The sequence below is a fragment of the Pimephales promelas genome, chromosome 16 (genome assembly GCF_988280905.1).
Source record: "Pimephales promelas chromosome 16, fPimPro1.hap1.1, whole genome shotgun sequence".
Lineage (NCBI taxonomy): Eukaryota > Metazoa > Chordata > Actinopteri > Cypriniformes > Leuciscidae > Pimephales > Pimephales promelas.
In genome coordinates this window covers 23646451-23659730 of record NC_142784.1, presented here as the reverse complement: position 1 = coordinate 23659730, position 13280 = coordinate 23646451, and the positions used below count along the sequence as shown (strand labels likewise).

The following is a 13280-nucleotide window of genomic DNA, read 5'->3' as shown; positions in this document are numbered from 1 at the left end:
GAGGAGTTGTAAAATGAGCCTATTTCCAAAAAAAGTGGAGTATCACTTTAAGAAAGCATCTGTTTATTGTGGATGTTTGGACCATCTCTGCAATTCACAGGCATCATGTCGACAGATGAGGTAAGTAAAATTAAACTGATATGATAGTTTGATAACAAAGTATATTTGAGACCAGGCAATATGAGACTATAGTTTTCAATTATTTTCTTTTCTTTGCCTGACACATTGACATTACCATACATAATAGCTTTCGCACCAGAGGAACATTTTCATAGTTCCTCGAACTGTGGCGAAAGTACCCCGGATATCGGCGCATTCGCACTGCAGGAACAAGGAACAATTTTAGTTCTAGGAACTCTTTTAGAGGAACTCATTTAGCTCCTACTTCAGAGTGAGGTCTAAACCAGCAATAAAAAGTGATTAATATGTGAAAATTCTAACATATAGCCCGTTTAATGTTGTTTTTAATAACAGTTACAATTTGATAAGAATGTTAAATGTAATCTATTGCAAATTTCAAAATTAATATACATATTTCCATTATGTAAATTACCATGTAGCATTTCAAACGACTGATTTTAGCATTATCAGAATTGAAATATTGGTGCATCCCTAGTATTCTTGCAAGTTCTAGTGAACATGCTTATAACAAACACCAAAAAATTAGAAACTTGAGAAATTAGCAGTTGACTTACCCATCTGTATTAAAAACATATTCGATAGGAACACTGGGTTCACCCAAGCTGCGCCACTTGGGCTTTGGCCTCCCTCGAGCGATGAGGTTGGAACGATTAGGCCTCAAGACAAGAGCAGAGGCTGTCAACAGTATTATCAACAAGACCAGCAGAGACAAGATCCCTATGGAGAAATACCAAGCACAGAATGTTAAGCATTCCTGTTGGCAAGAAAAATGCAACTTTCTATTTCAAATGCATCATAAGCTCCTCTTGGTTCACCTGTGATGAGCCCCCAGTCTGGAAGCAGGTTTAAGCTGTGTTGTTTGACAATCCCATGTCGCACTAGCTGTGCAGGGGTCGTGGGCTGGAACGAGGCTGTTGTGGGGTTACACTCAGAGCCCTGCTCACTCACGACTACTATCAGACTCCAGTCCGGCACTGCGTTATCCAGGAACACATACTTTCCCGGCTCCATGAACACATGTGCAAATCTATTAAGACAAATCACATGAAGATCAGATGCAGATCTTTGTTGAAAGCTAGACATGCGTCTTTTTATAATTCTCAGGGGGGCTTGCGGTTGAAATCGTGTTCCAGGAGGTGGGGGTGGGGGTTGTGTCCACTCGGTTTAAATCACATTCAGATTAGATCGCTTTGCGGTTTAAATTGCGCTCCAGGTGTGGTTTGGAGGGGTTCAGATCATCATAGGAGGGCTAAGCCCCCCCAAGCCCCTGCATGAGGCCGGGCCTGAAGCTAAATGTGATATATCTATTTTATTTTTACCTGCTGGAATTTAGCTGTGTGTGTATGACGAGATGCTGCAGACGTCTGAAGGACCCAAAATCCCAGCCTGGGTTACTGCTGAACAGGTGGTCCTTCTGGTATACTGGGAAGTGACTGTGGTGGCGGTCTAAATTGGCAGAATGACATGAAACATGCATACATGTACACTGAAAAAATAGTAACTTGAAATGAACATCTAAAATAAAGGTTTTACTGTACTAAAATAAAATACCATAAATATGTTTGCAGAGATATAGGAAACATGCTAAGTTCAAATACTTGTTTCTCTGAAAAACAATGTTACAGCCATTTATTCTATTTTGAAATGATGCGTTCCTTGCGGAAATGTCTGTTTTTTGCTTAGGTCTGTGTGATCCCGCCCCCTGCCAATTCACCCAATAGCATTCCGACACCCCGGGTTGCCAGTTAGCGGAAAACACAGTGATGAAAGCCAGCAAAAAAACAGGGCCAGAGATCGCAAATTCAACCCGACCTAAAAAGCCTCGGCACTAAAAACATTACGAAAATTGCAAACTGTAAGGCACATCACATTCCATTGTCAATAATGCACATTTTTATTGTGTGTCCTCAATCTGGCAACCCATGTGAGTGTTGAGTCTGAGGAGACAGGAAAAGTAATAACTCTCCAATATTTTGCATTTAGCTTGCTGCTAGCTGTCAATATTACATAGTGCATCTTTAACTGGTTTCGTTGAAGTCAAAAACATGATTTAATATTGCTGAATCAACTTAAATTCATAATTTTCATAATTTAAATTCAAAAGTTTTAATGGGTTAAATCAGGTAGATATAGCTCCCTAAGGTAAAAATACAGGTTATCAATTTTTTTAACAAAGCCATACCAATGTGGTTGATCGTGAGCTGAAAGATGAGCATGTCATTTGGGGACAGACATGCTATGGGATTTGGAATTCGTGGAAGAGGCGCTGAAACCTCATTCTGATCAGCATGTCTTCTCACTCTGAAATCTCTCTCTAGAATTTCAACTGGTTCTGAAAGGAAATACCACAACAAGCATTAAAGTGTTATGATCTGGACAATCGTGATGAAAGACATACAAGCTTATCATTAGGCTGGGTTTGGACCTGTACTTAAAGATGCTTGGGCAAAATGTTTGAGTCTGTAGGTCAGACCAACACTGTGGTGAGCAAAAGCACTGTCAGCTTACCTGACATTAAAGAGTCAATGAGCACAGGGTCTTTTAAAATCCAACCAAACACTCCCTCAGGAGAAAACTGGACAAAGTGGATCCTTCCAATGTTCTTGACGTGAACATCAGGTCCTAGTACATCTCTCATATTCTGAGTGAGGAATGAAATAAAGTTATACTGAGGATGAGTTGACATCACTAAGCACAGGCTCTTCTATCACTATAACAACCTATACATATTAATGATGAATCCTCTTTCTAAAACAAACAGCTGATAAAGTCCAGAACTCACCCTGCTCCAGGTTTTGCTTTCATCTGTGGCTTTAATTCTCAACAGCAGCTGTCCCTCTGTATCCAGCCTGGCAGAGAGCACCGGGAGTGTGGACATGCATGAAGAGTTACACAGCTCCTCCACTGACACATACCTCTCACAGTGACAACTGAAGAAAAACATCACATAAACTTCTCATGATAAAGTTTAAATGAGGGTCAGCTCATTATGTAAGGGATAATGAGCAGTTAGATGGTCATTATCACAAAATAAACCCAGACAGGGTGGTCTTGTATTGTCATGAAGGGGTTTATTTTACGTTAATGACCAGCTGCCTGTAAATGATATTGATCTATAAAATATTGATCTAAAAAAATTATTATATTATTTATGCAACTAGCACAGCATATAATATTGGTTATCAGTGACAATCGTCAACTTATAAATTATACACTTACAAGAAAAGTCAGTTTGTTAACATTAGTTAATGCATTAGGCATTGTTGCATTAGGTTATTATAAACTAATAACAACTTTTTACAGAATTTTAAAAATGTATCCAAAATAATTTAGCAAATATGTGACCCTGGACCACAAAACTAGTCATATAGGGTACATATTTTCACATTGAGATTTATGCATCATCTGAAAGCTGAATAAATAAGCTTTCCATTGATGTATGGTTTGTTAGGATTTATGGCTGAGATACAACTATTTGCAAATCTGGAATCTAAGGGTGCAAAAAAATTTCTAACTATTGAGAAAAATCGCCTTTTTTGCTTTTTTTTTTGAAGTTTTGCTGCATCCACTCACAAAAATAGATTTTCGATATATTTACGATTGGAAATTTTCTAAATATCTTAATGGAATATGATCTTTACTTAGGGCAATATCTCAATGATTTCTGACATAAAAGAAAAATCGATAATTTTGACCCATACAATGTTTTGTTGGCTATTGCCACAAATATACCAGTGTGACTTATGACTGTTTTGTGGTCCAGGGTCATCACATACAATTGGCCTTTATTTTTTTTTATCATAATACTTTGTGAATTTATACTTATACTTAATTTATTTAACTGTTAAAATATTAATGTACAATACCATTCAAAAGTTTGGGGTCAGTGAGGTGTTTCTTACTGTATGCTCTGCAAGGCAGCATTTATTTGTTCAGAAATACAGTAAAAAGAAACATTATTACAAATGAAAACACCTATTTTCTTTTTAATATATTTAAAAATCTATGTTAAATGTATTCCTGTGGTGGCAAAGCTGAATTTTCAGCAGCATTACTCCAGACTTCAGTGCCACATAAACCTTCAAAATTTATTCTAATAGGCTGATTTGGTTTGATTTGAGTTGAGCTGCTTATTATTTTTGTGGAAACTGTGATAAATCTTTTAGGATTCTTTGATAAATAAAAATAATTTAAATAGAAATATTTTGTAACAATCTAAAACTCGATTAATTTAATGCATCCTTGCTGAGTAAAAGTATTACTTTTATTAAAAAACATTTTTTTTACTGATCTCAAACTTTTGAACGGTAGTGTATGTCGTATTTTGCATAAACATTACAATTATTGTCAAATCAAAGTGTTAACATAATAATACACAGAAGACCTCATTGGAACAGTATGTGTAGCACTGTATGTGAACGTACATGCCCATCCCTACATCCAAAGTCCCTCCCTGAGGTCCACACGTAACATTACAGGAGTAGGTGGATGGGACGACACATTCCAAAGTAGAGGCCAGCCTCACTTGACCTGCCCAACAGCGCTTCTTCACCTTCACAGAATGAAGAGCTCCTTACTGTATTATCACACTGTTATATGAAAGAGACATAGAGCTACAGTACACATCTTACCTCAGGCTGACAGTCCAGTTCACTATCTGCAGTGAAGCTTTTTAAGTCCAATTGATTGTAGAAGACAAAACCGGTCTTACACAAGCATGACCCATCCGACTGCTGAAACGCACGGTTTTTGCCTATGCAGGTACAAGAGGACGCCCCTGTAAAAATAATCCAAATAAATATATTCCATGGTCTCTGATTGTTTTTTAAGAGTATAAGGGGCCATTCACCCAGAAAATGTTTTTGCTTTTTACTGTGCTACCTTTTCAAAGTTTTTTTACGTAAATATGTGCAGATATTTATACAACTTTTTTAAAAAAATGTCTCTAGATTTTGTTTTTAGCTACAGCAGGTAAGCATGTCAGCTTGGGCTGGTTTGACAAAATTGATTTCTCATTTTAAATTGATTTTCATTTAGTCCATGCTGTTTTCCGTTAATGCATTTTAGTTCATTTCTAATTAATTTAGTCAGCTAGAACTCAAGAGAGAAGCATTTTTCTAAATAGAGATGATTACACTGTATTAATCTGTTGTTTTCATTATTTATTTATTTTTTTTAATATTTTTTAATAAATCTGCCACGAAAAACTAGTTTCTTAAACACCATTTAAATGTTTCTATCCCAACAATTAACTGAACTGGAAACATAATTATTTCATTAAAAGGTTTATATAAAAACTGCATTATGTGCAATTTAAATGTTTACATTCAATACTGTACATACATGGTTATTAAATAAACTTTATTTTTCAGTTTTGGTTTTTGGCTAAATTAAATTTTTAATTTCGATTTCAATACAAAATGTATCAGTATTTCTTTTTTTATTTCGTTACTAACCCGCATATAGTGTTTTTTGAGGCAAAAACATGTTCAGTGTGAATGTTCCCTAAGGCTTGACAAAATATCCTTTAGTTTTCTACAACACAGTCTGACCTGCATCTGAGGTGGAAGAACTCCCACAGGGGAAACAGGCTCTCTGAGCGTACAAGTGATTGAAGGTGCCTGGTGGGCATTTGTGACATTCCTCAAGTGATTCTGCACTAGTGTGGTTTCCATATGATCCAGGCGGGCAGGGAACAGGCTCAGAGCTGCCTTGTGGACAAACGTACCCTACTGGACAGGATTGATCACTGTAATGGTGTGAGCCTAGTAAACAGATCATTAAATTAGTTAACATAATCAATCAATGCTGCAATTGTTAGTCTATTTGATTGTAATTTGGGAGTTCTTCAGTGCTGACCCGGAGGGCAGTGATATCCTGGAGGGCAGAGGAGGCACTGGAGGTGAGTGGACCAACGAGGCCGATAGGTGCCGGCCCCACACAGCACACAGCTGCTCTCCTGGGACTTCCTCAGTCCACTGGTGTTCAGCGGCATCCAGCCGTCCGGACAGGACAGCATAGCAGAGCTGTTGGCTGGACAGTAATGTGGAAAAGTACATCTGCAAAAAGAGATCATTTTGTTTTAATCATGTTTACATTTAACAGTCTTATTTAATTACTAGTGTTTTTAGAGATGAACTTCAAATGAGAATTTTAAGACAGCAAACATGATGTAAAAAAATAGAGAAAAGGAGCATCACAATTACATATCCAATATCAAACATGTCTAATTTCGCTAATAACCGATATGGTCCCGATTTATCGTACATTCCTAATTGGTTGTTGCTTACACTTGCATCGGTGAGCTGTAGGTGTCAGATCCTTCAGGACAGTAGTATCCTGCAGGACACGGTCTGGGCTCTCCTGTCTGGAGTCTACAGTACGAACCAGCTCTGCAAGGGATCTCTGTCACTGAGCCTGTATGATGGATCACTTTACTATACTTTACAGTTATAATATGCCTTATATTAACTTTTTAGTGAATTTGTAAATATGAATGATGCACCTACCTGCAGGACATTCATAAGAAGCTCGGCATGGGATGCCTGCTGTATTAGGCTGGCCTGTGGTGCGAGGGTCTGGGCAGTAGGTTCCAGGAGGGCAAAGTTCACACTGGCTGACAGCAGCTGCCCCGGCCTGTGCCCTCATAGTGCCTGCAGGGCAGGGCATTGGGAAACCTGTCCCACTGCACCAATGACCCGGTGGGCAAAGGAAGCTTGAGAAATCGGTGAGCCCTGAAAACAGTTAATATAGTTTACTGATGAAAGCAACAAAATTATAATCTAGACAATCATTTTGAACATGAAATGAAGCGGTTATACAAGGATATATTTTTAGATATGGTATATTACATTTTGGGATCAGTGCGATTTTTTAATACGTTTCTTATGCTCACCAAGGCTGCATTTTTTTTTTTTGATAAATATACAAAGAGTTCAGATGCAAAAGCCTCTAAATGCTATTTGAAATTTTCTTCTAAAATTACATTTTTTATCAAGCTTGTATATTTAAGTTCAGTAATTTCACTTAAATGACAATTAATAGGTAATCTTCATTGCCATTTACGTGAAATTACTGAACTTAAATATATAAGCTTGATAAAAATGATCATTTTAGAAGAAAATTTCAAATGGCACTTAGAGGCTATTGCATCTGAACTCTTCATACAGTAAAAGTGTAATATGTTGAAATATATTACAATTTAAAAGTAACTGTTTTCAATTTTAATAGATTTTTAAATGTATTTATTTTTTCTGTGATGGCAACCCTGAATTCAGCAGCAATTCAGTCTTCTGTGCCACATGATTGGTGCTCAAAAACATTGAAAACAATTGTGCTTCGTAATATTTTTGTGAAAAAAAAAAATCAGATTCCTTAATGAATAGAAAGTTCAAAAGAACAGCTTTTATTGGAAAATTAAAATCTATAATGTAACTGTAAATGTAATTATAAATCTCTTTGCTGTAACTTTTAATCAATTTAATGTGTTCTTGCTGAAAACAAACAAACAAACAAAACTCCAAACTTTTGAAAGGTAGTGTACATAAATATACGATTATTTATAGTATGTTACATATGGTATGTCAGACCTGTGGAGTTACAAAAAGTGCCAGGTGGGCAGGTGAGACAGTCTCCCTTGCTCCCCGCCCCAGATGTGGGCCTGTATGTGAACGGGGGACATTGTCTGGGCCCGGGCCGCCCCTCAGACTCATAATCAGCTATGCCATCACAGTAATAGCCTGGTGGACACAAGCGTGGGATGGGTTCACCTATAAGAGGGCAGAAAGCAAAAGAAAACTTATTTTTTTCATTCCAATGGATGAAGCAAGACATGTAAAACTACTTTATATAAGTATATAAATACAGTATTTACACAGCATTTAGCCACTGACATACCCTCTAAGCACCATTGTCTTGGAGGACAAAGCAAACAGTTATGTATAGCACTTGCTCCAGGGGTTTCTCTTATAGTGTTGGCGGGACAAGATAAAGGTTCCTCAGTACCTTCAGGGCAATAGAAGCCTGTCCAAATAAAAAACACCAGGAGTAAACACACACACTCAGATTAAATATCTCAGATTTATAATCATATAAAACTGTTAATCACTTTATTCATGTATTAAGACTTTTTATCAGATTCATGGAAGGGTTTAGAGAGGAAGCAGAATAACATACCAGCAGGACATGGTCCAGCACATTGCACTCCCCACTCACACTGGTCTCTGTTGAGAAGAAAATCCGCCTGAGGGGTGAACTCTGAACTGCCAGAGATGCATATAAATCCAGCAGCACACAGACCTTTGACCTGTCCAGCCCTGAGGAATAATCAGACATAAAAACTAATCAAATTAATCAAATTTTCATTTCATTCAGAAAAAAAATGGGATGCATATACACAAATAACACAATCGTTCAAAGGTTTGGGGTCAGTAAGATTATTTTGGAAAAAAAAGAATCTTTTATTCATCGAAGATGCATTAATTTGATCACAAGTGATTATACATGTATAATGTTACAAATATTTTTATTATATATAAATTATGTTTTTTGAACTTTGTATTCATCAAAGAATCCTAAAAAAATTGCATCATGGTTTCCACAAACATATTAAGCTGCACATCTGTTTTCAATATTCATAATAAAAAAATGTTTCTTAAACTCCAACTCTGTATATTAGAGTGATTTCTGAAGGATCGTGTGACACTGGAGACTGTAATGTAATGGCTGCTGAAAATTCAGCATTGCCATCACAGGAATAAATGTAAATAATTTTTCAAATATATTAGTGGCGATGGGTGGGGCAGAGAGCCATGAGAATGGAGCAATGCCGGTGGCGCGAGTGTTAATGTGGCCCCATGGCGGCAGACTCTGCTCAGCCCATACACGATAACATAAAAGAGTCTTAAATTAAAAAAAACAGTTATTTTAAAGTGTAACAATATTTCACAATATTACTGTTTTTACTGTATTTTTGAATGAATAAATGCTTTTTGATGAGCATAAGATACTTTTTTCCAAAAACATTCTATAAAATCTTACCGACCTCAAATTGTTGGTGGATAAAATAAACTAATGAGAGATTGTAAACTGTCCTTTAAGTTTGTTTTCTAATAGTTGAAGAAACACTTCATGAAACACTCTGTAGACGTACTTGCAGAACTTTCCTGGTGGACACGGCAAACACTCTCTCTTCTCCTGCAGACCCCTGACCTCAGGTGGGGTGTATGTGCCATTTGGACAAGGCTGAGGAACCATTGTGGCTGCAATTAAAAGCACAATGGGATAAAGTAAATGTAACAATGACACCACAGAGAGTTACAGCAACATGGGTTACCCGCAGGGCAGTAGGAATGTGGCGGACATGGCCGGGGGTCTCCAATAATTGCCTCCTCACAGTAATAGCCCGGACGGCAGGGGATGCAGTTATCCGAGCCTGGATTCGGTTGGTACTGTCCCGTGGGGCATGGCAAGGCCAAGGGTGAACCCAAAGTACAATAATGACCCTGAGAAAGCAAAACCTGTCAGTCAGTCTGCTAGGCTCAGATTAAAAATGGATAGAAGGTGTGAAGGAGGCCAAACTGACCTTAGGGCACAGGAAGGCGTGTGGGGTGGTGGAGGAGAAGTCTATGGGGCAGTAAAAGCCAGCAGCACAGGGGCCTGTTGGAGCATTCAGGCCCTCGCTGGCACAATAATACCCTGCTGGGCAAGGAAGACAGCTTTCTATGGAGTAACCCCCTGTGGGCAGGTCAATAAATAGTTATATTATAAACACAAATCACTGTAAATAAAATATTAATGTGCAAAAGGTTACAAAAAATATGGGAAGAGCAACGTTTAGATGAATGTGATTCATTTGAAAAGTATATTGCTAGTGTATTTATGTGCATGTTTATTGCTAGTGTATTCCGAGTGTATTTATGAGAGCAACTAAAGTTGAATCTGTGCAATATTTGTGCACCTTTGCTTTAAGCTACACAGCCTATTGTTTTTACTACTTGCTCGTTTATTTTGATGCTCTGTTGCGCTCACCCTGTTAAATTATTCATTTGCATCTAAATGCTGCTCCATTCAGAAATGCTGTCTCTAAATGTTTTATAGATTGTATTAAAATAAATGTGTCGGTTGATGGTTTGTACACACCGGTGAGGTTACGAATGCTGCCTGCTGGGCAGGGCAGAGGCATTTGGGTCCCAGAAGGGCAAAAATGACCACGTGGGCAGGGGCCATTCCGGAGGTAGCCAGTCGTATTTAACGGTGCAGGATTTGAAGACCCTCCTTGGCAGAAATAACCCTGCTGGCACTGGCCTACAAACAAAACAACAGTTAGGACATATGATACAGTCACTGACCAAAGCCAAAGTGTGGAATGATATCAGACCCTGTGGTTGTGATGTTCCAGGTGAACTGCAGTAGAGGCCAGTAGGGCAGGGCACACAGGCACTTTCTGACTGAGCCCTTGTAACCTGTCCCAGTGTGCCCACAGGGCAGGGTACAGCTGCAGCAGTGCCAACAGGGCAAAAATGACCTGATGCAACACAGAAAAGACAGCAGACTGTGAGCAAACATAATAGCATATATTGAACACTACAGTTCTAAAGTTTTTTAGAAATTCATACTTTTATTCAGAAAGGATTTATCAAAAATAACAAATAATGTTACAAAAGATTTCTATTTTTAAGTAAATGCTAAACATTTTGGGAGGGAAATGTAATATGGTTTCCACAAAAATTATAAATATAAAAAAAATTATTAAAAAAAATATTACAAAAAAAAACAACACCATTTTAAATTGATTTCTGAGGGATCATGTGATACTGAAGACTGGAGTGATGATGCTGAAAATGTAGCTTTGCCATCATTTTTATGTATACGTAAATTGTTTAAAAGAATATTTCACAACATTACAGGTTTTACTATATTTTTGTTCAAATAAATGCAGGCAGCCCTGGTCAACATAATTGATCTTACTGACTACAAACTTTTGAACAGCAGTGTCGGATTTTAATTTTTAGCAGAATGGAAAGACATAATTAATTACTCATTATCCAAAATAATCTCAGCAGTGGGCTGGACTCACCCATGGGACATGGAGAAGGCTCCTGTGTGCCAGGGGAAGGACACATTGTGCCAGCAGGGCATGAGAGACAGTGGGCGGCGCCAGGAGCACTGCTATATGTGCCAGGCTTACATGGCACTTCCAATGGTGCTCCGATGGGGCAACTGTGTCCGCTCGGACAAATATAACCCTGTAGTCCATCTACTGGTCGAGCACTACGACTGCCGTTCATACAAACATATCTGTGAGGGGACAAATAAAGCTGTCACATACTATATTCCAAAAGAAAGAAAATGCCAGATTTTAGATGTCCAATGTATAATCCTCCTCCACTGATCGAAATGAGCCAATCGCAAAAGCACTTCACTGCCACTCCACTGTATCTGTTTTCATTACTGATTATAACTGGATAGAAACTGGATCCACATAGTCATTTTAATAAGTTTTCTTTTCAAAGCTATTTTCTGACTCATTTGAACTTTGAGTAGCATTTGCATAATATAAAATATAAATTATAGTTACAGTGCATCTCAGTAAAGGGCAATAAATCTTCTCAAATCATGCCACAAAGATCCATTAGCAACGCATGAGTGTACCCGGTTGGCTCAGCTCAAGTGGGTGTGGGTGTACAGTTGTCAGATGACTGTGTTTAGCGCCTGAAAAGCATTGATATAAATAATTACCCAGCATCACAGAGAGTTGCTTCTGATGGATGGATCATAGCAGTCTGCTCACAGAAGTACCCGGGAGGACACGGCTGGCACTGCTCTGCCCCACTCAACCCTGGGGAGCTGGAGAATGTTCCGGCGGGGCAGGGGAGAGGAGAACTGATACCAGCTGGGCAATAATGGCCCGCCAGGCACATGTTGTTGCCTGTAGATTCCATCTGAAAATCACACATTTCAAATCAATTGAACTCTTTATAAACACACAGTGAATCTAATTAGAGACAGAACTGATTATATACCATGTTTCCAGTGCCATCAGGGCTCGTGGCACCCGAAGGACAGTGATATCCATCCTGGCAGTGCCCTGTAGGCTCTGAAAGGCCATGGCGAGCACAAAACATGCCTAGATAAACAGATTACATGGATTAGATCCTTTTCCCCCACATATTATACACTACTGTTCAAAAGACTGACGTAAAGGTTTTGAAAGTCTCTTATGCTAACCAAGGCTCTAATTATTTGAGCAAAAATACAGTATATAATTACAATTACTTTTCAAAACAACTTTTTTTCTTTTAATATATTTTTTACAATGAAATTATTTCTTTTGATCTACAGTATGTATTGCATCCTTGCTGAATAAAAGTATCATTTCATTCCCCCAAATTTTCGAAAAGTACTGTATTTGTGCAATACGTCTTGTTATTTTCATGTAGTATTTTCAGTCTGACCTGCAGGACACGGTAAGCAATCCTCCATACTGGCTGTGCCAGACTGTGGCTGCATTGTTCCTGGAGGGCAGGGAAACTGAGTGCCTAGTGATGTGCCCATGGGGCAGAAATGTCCCAGTGGACATGGAAGAGGCTCTGATACTGCTTCCCCTGCATTGTAATGCAATAGGATCTATTGTAATTGATTTACAAAAAACACAGAGATGGTTTTAAATGAATTTTCTTGTAGATAGAAATACTAACGCACCCGGACAGTAGTAGCCTAATGGACACAGTTCACAGTTTTCTCTGTGGCTGTTGCCCAAGACGAAGCTGAAAGTGCCTGCAGTGCAGGCCAGGGGCTTGTGTGTGCCTGCGGGGCAATAGAAACCAGCAGGACAGAGACTCTGCTCAGGACTGCTGGAGCCCCAGTCACAGAAGTAGCCTGCAGAACATTCACCTACACGGCACAACAGAAATGGACAATAATAACATATGACTCATGGTTGCATCATTCCACTCCAAATTCTGGCATAATACCAGTGCTTTAACTGTACTGTAATGGTTTTCAATCAGGGTTCTGTAAAACTACAGTACTGTATATCCTGTTCCACAAAGGATAAAAGTAGCAAATCATTTTATTTAAAAATGTTTGAAAGAAAAAATAGAATCACTGCGCTCAACCAGATCAGGGTGCAAAGAAAA

At 38.4% G+C, this 13280-nt stretch overlaps 1 protein-coding gene across 1 annotated transcript in view; it reads right to left on the bottom strand.

Annotated features, from left to right (window-relative positions):
* Positions 1-13280, bottom strand: part of LOC120478543 (uncharacterized) — a 48104-nt gene that overhangs the window by 5636 nt on the left and 29188 nt on the right. Inside the window, exons 65-89 of the mRNA XM_039670472.2 lie at positions 12844-13035; positions 12597-12746; positions 12165-12268; positions 11881-12083; positions 11219-11439; positions 10520-10666; positions 10282-10446; positions 9725-9876; positions 9476-9644; positions 9293-9401; positions 8317-8456; positions 8038-8163; positions 7731-7910; positions 6651-6875; positions 6432-6558; positions 6001-6200; positions 5694-5906; positions 4773-4918; positions 4566-4693; positions 2924-3071; positions 2650-2782; positions 2324-2473; positions 1461-1587; positions 957-1168; positions 696-858 (exon numbers count right to left, since the gene is read on the bottom strand). Coding sequence (XP_039526406.2) covers positions 696-858; positions 957-1168; positions 1461-1587; positions 2324-2473; positions 2650-2782; positions 2924-3071; positions 4566-4693; positions 4773-4918; positions 5694-5906; positions 6001-6200; positions 6432-6558; positions 6651-6875; positions 7731-7910; positions 8038-8163; positions 8317-8456; positions 9293-9401; positions 9476-9644; positions 9725-9876; positions 10282-10446; positions 10520-10666; positions 11219-11439; positions 11881-12083; positions 12165-12268; positions 12597-12746; positions 12844-13035 — 4030 coding nt within the window. The remainder of the gene's footprint in view (positions 1-695; positions 859-956; positions 1169-1460; positions 1588-2323; positions 2474-2649; positions 2783-2923; positions 3072-4565; positions 4694-4772; positions 4919-5693; positions 5907-6000; positions 6201-6431; positions 6559-6650; positions 6876-7730; positions 7911-8037; positions 8164-8316; positions 8457-9292; positions 9402-9475; positions 9645-9724; positions 9877-10281; positions 10447-10519; positions 10667-11218; positions 11440-11880; positions 12084-12164; positions 12269-12596; positions 12747-12843; positions 13036-13280) is intronic.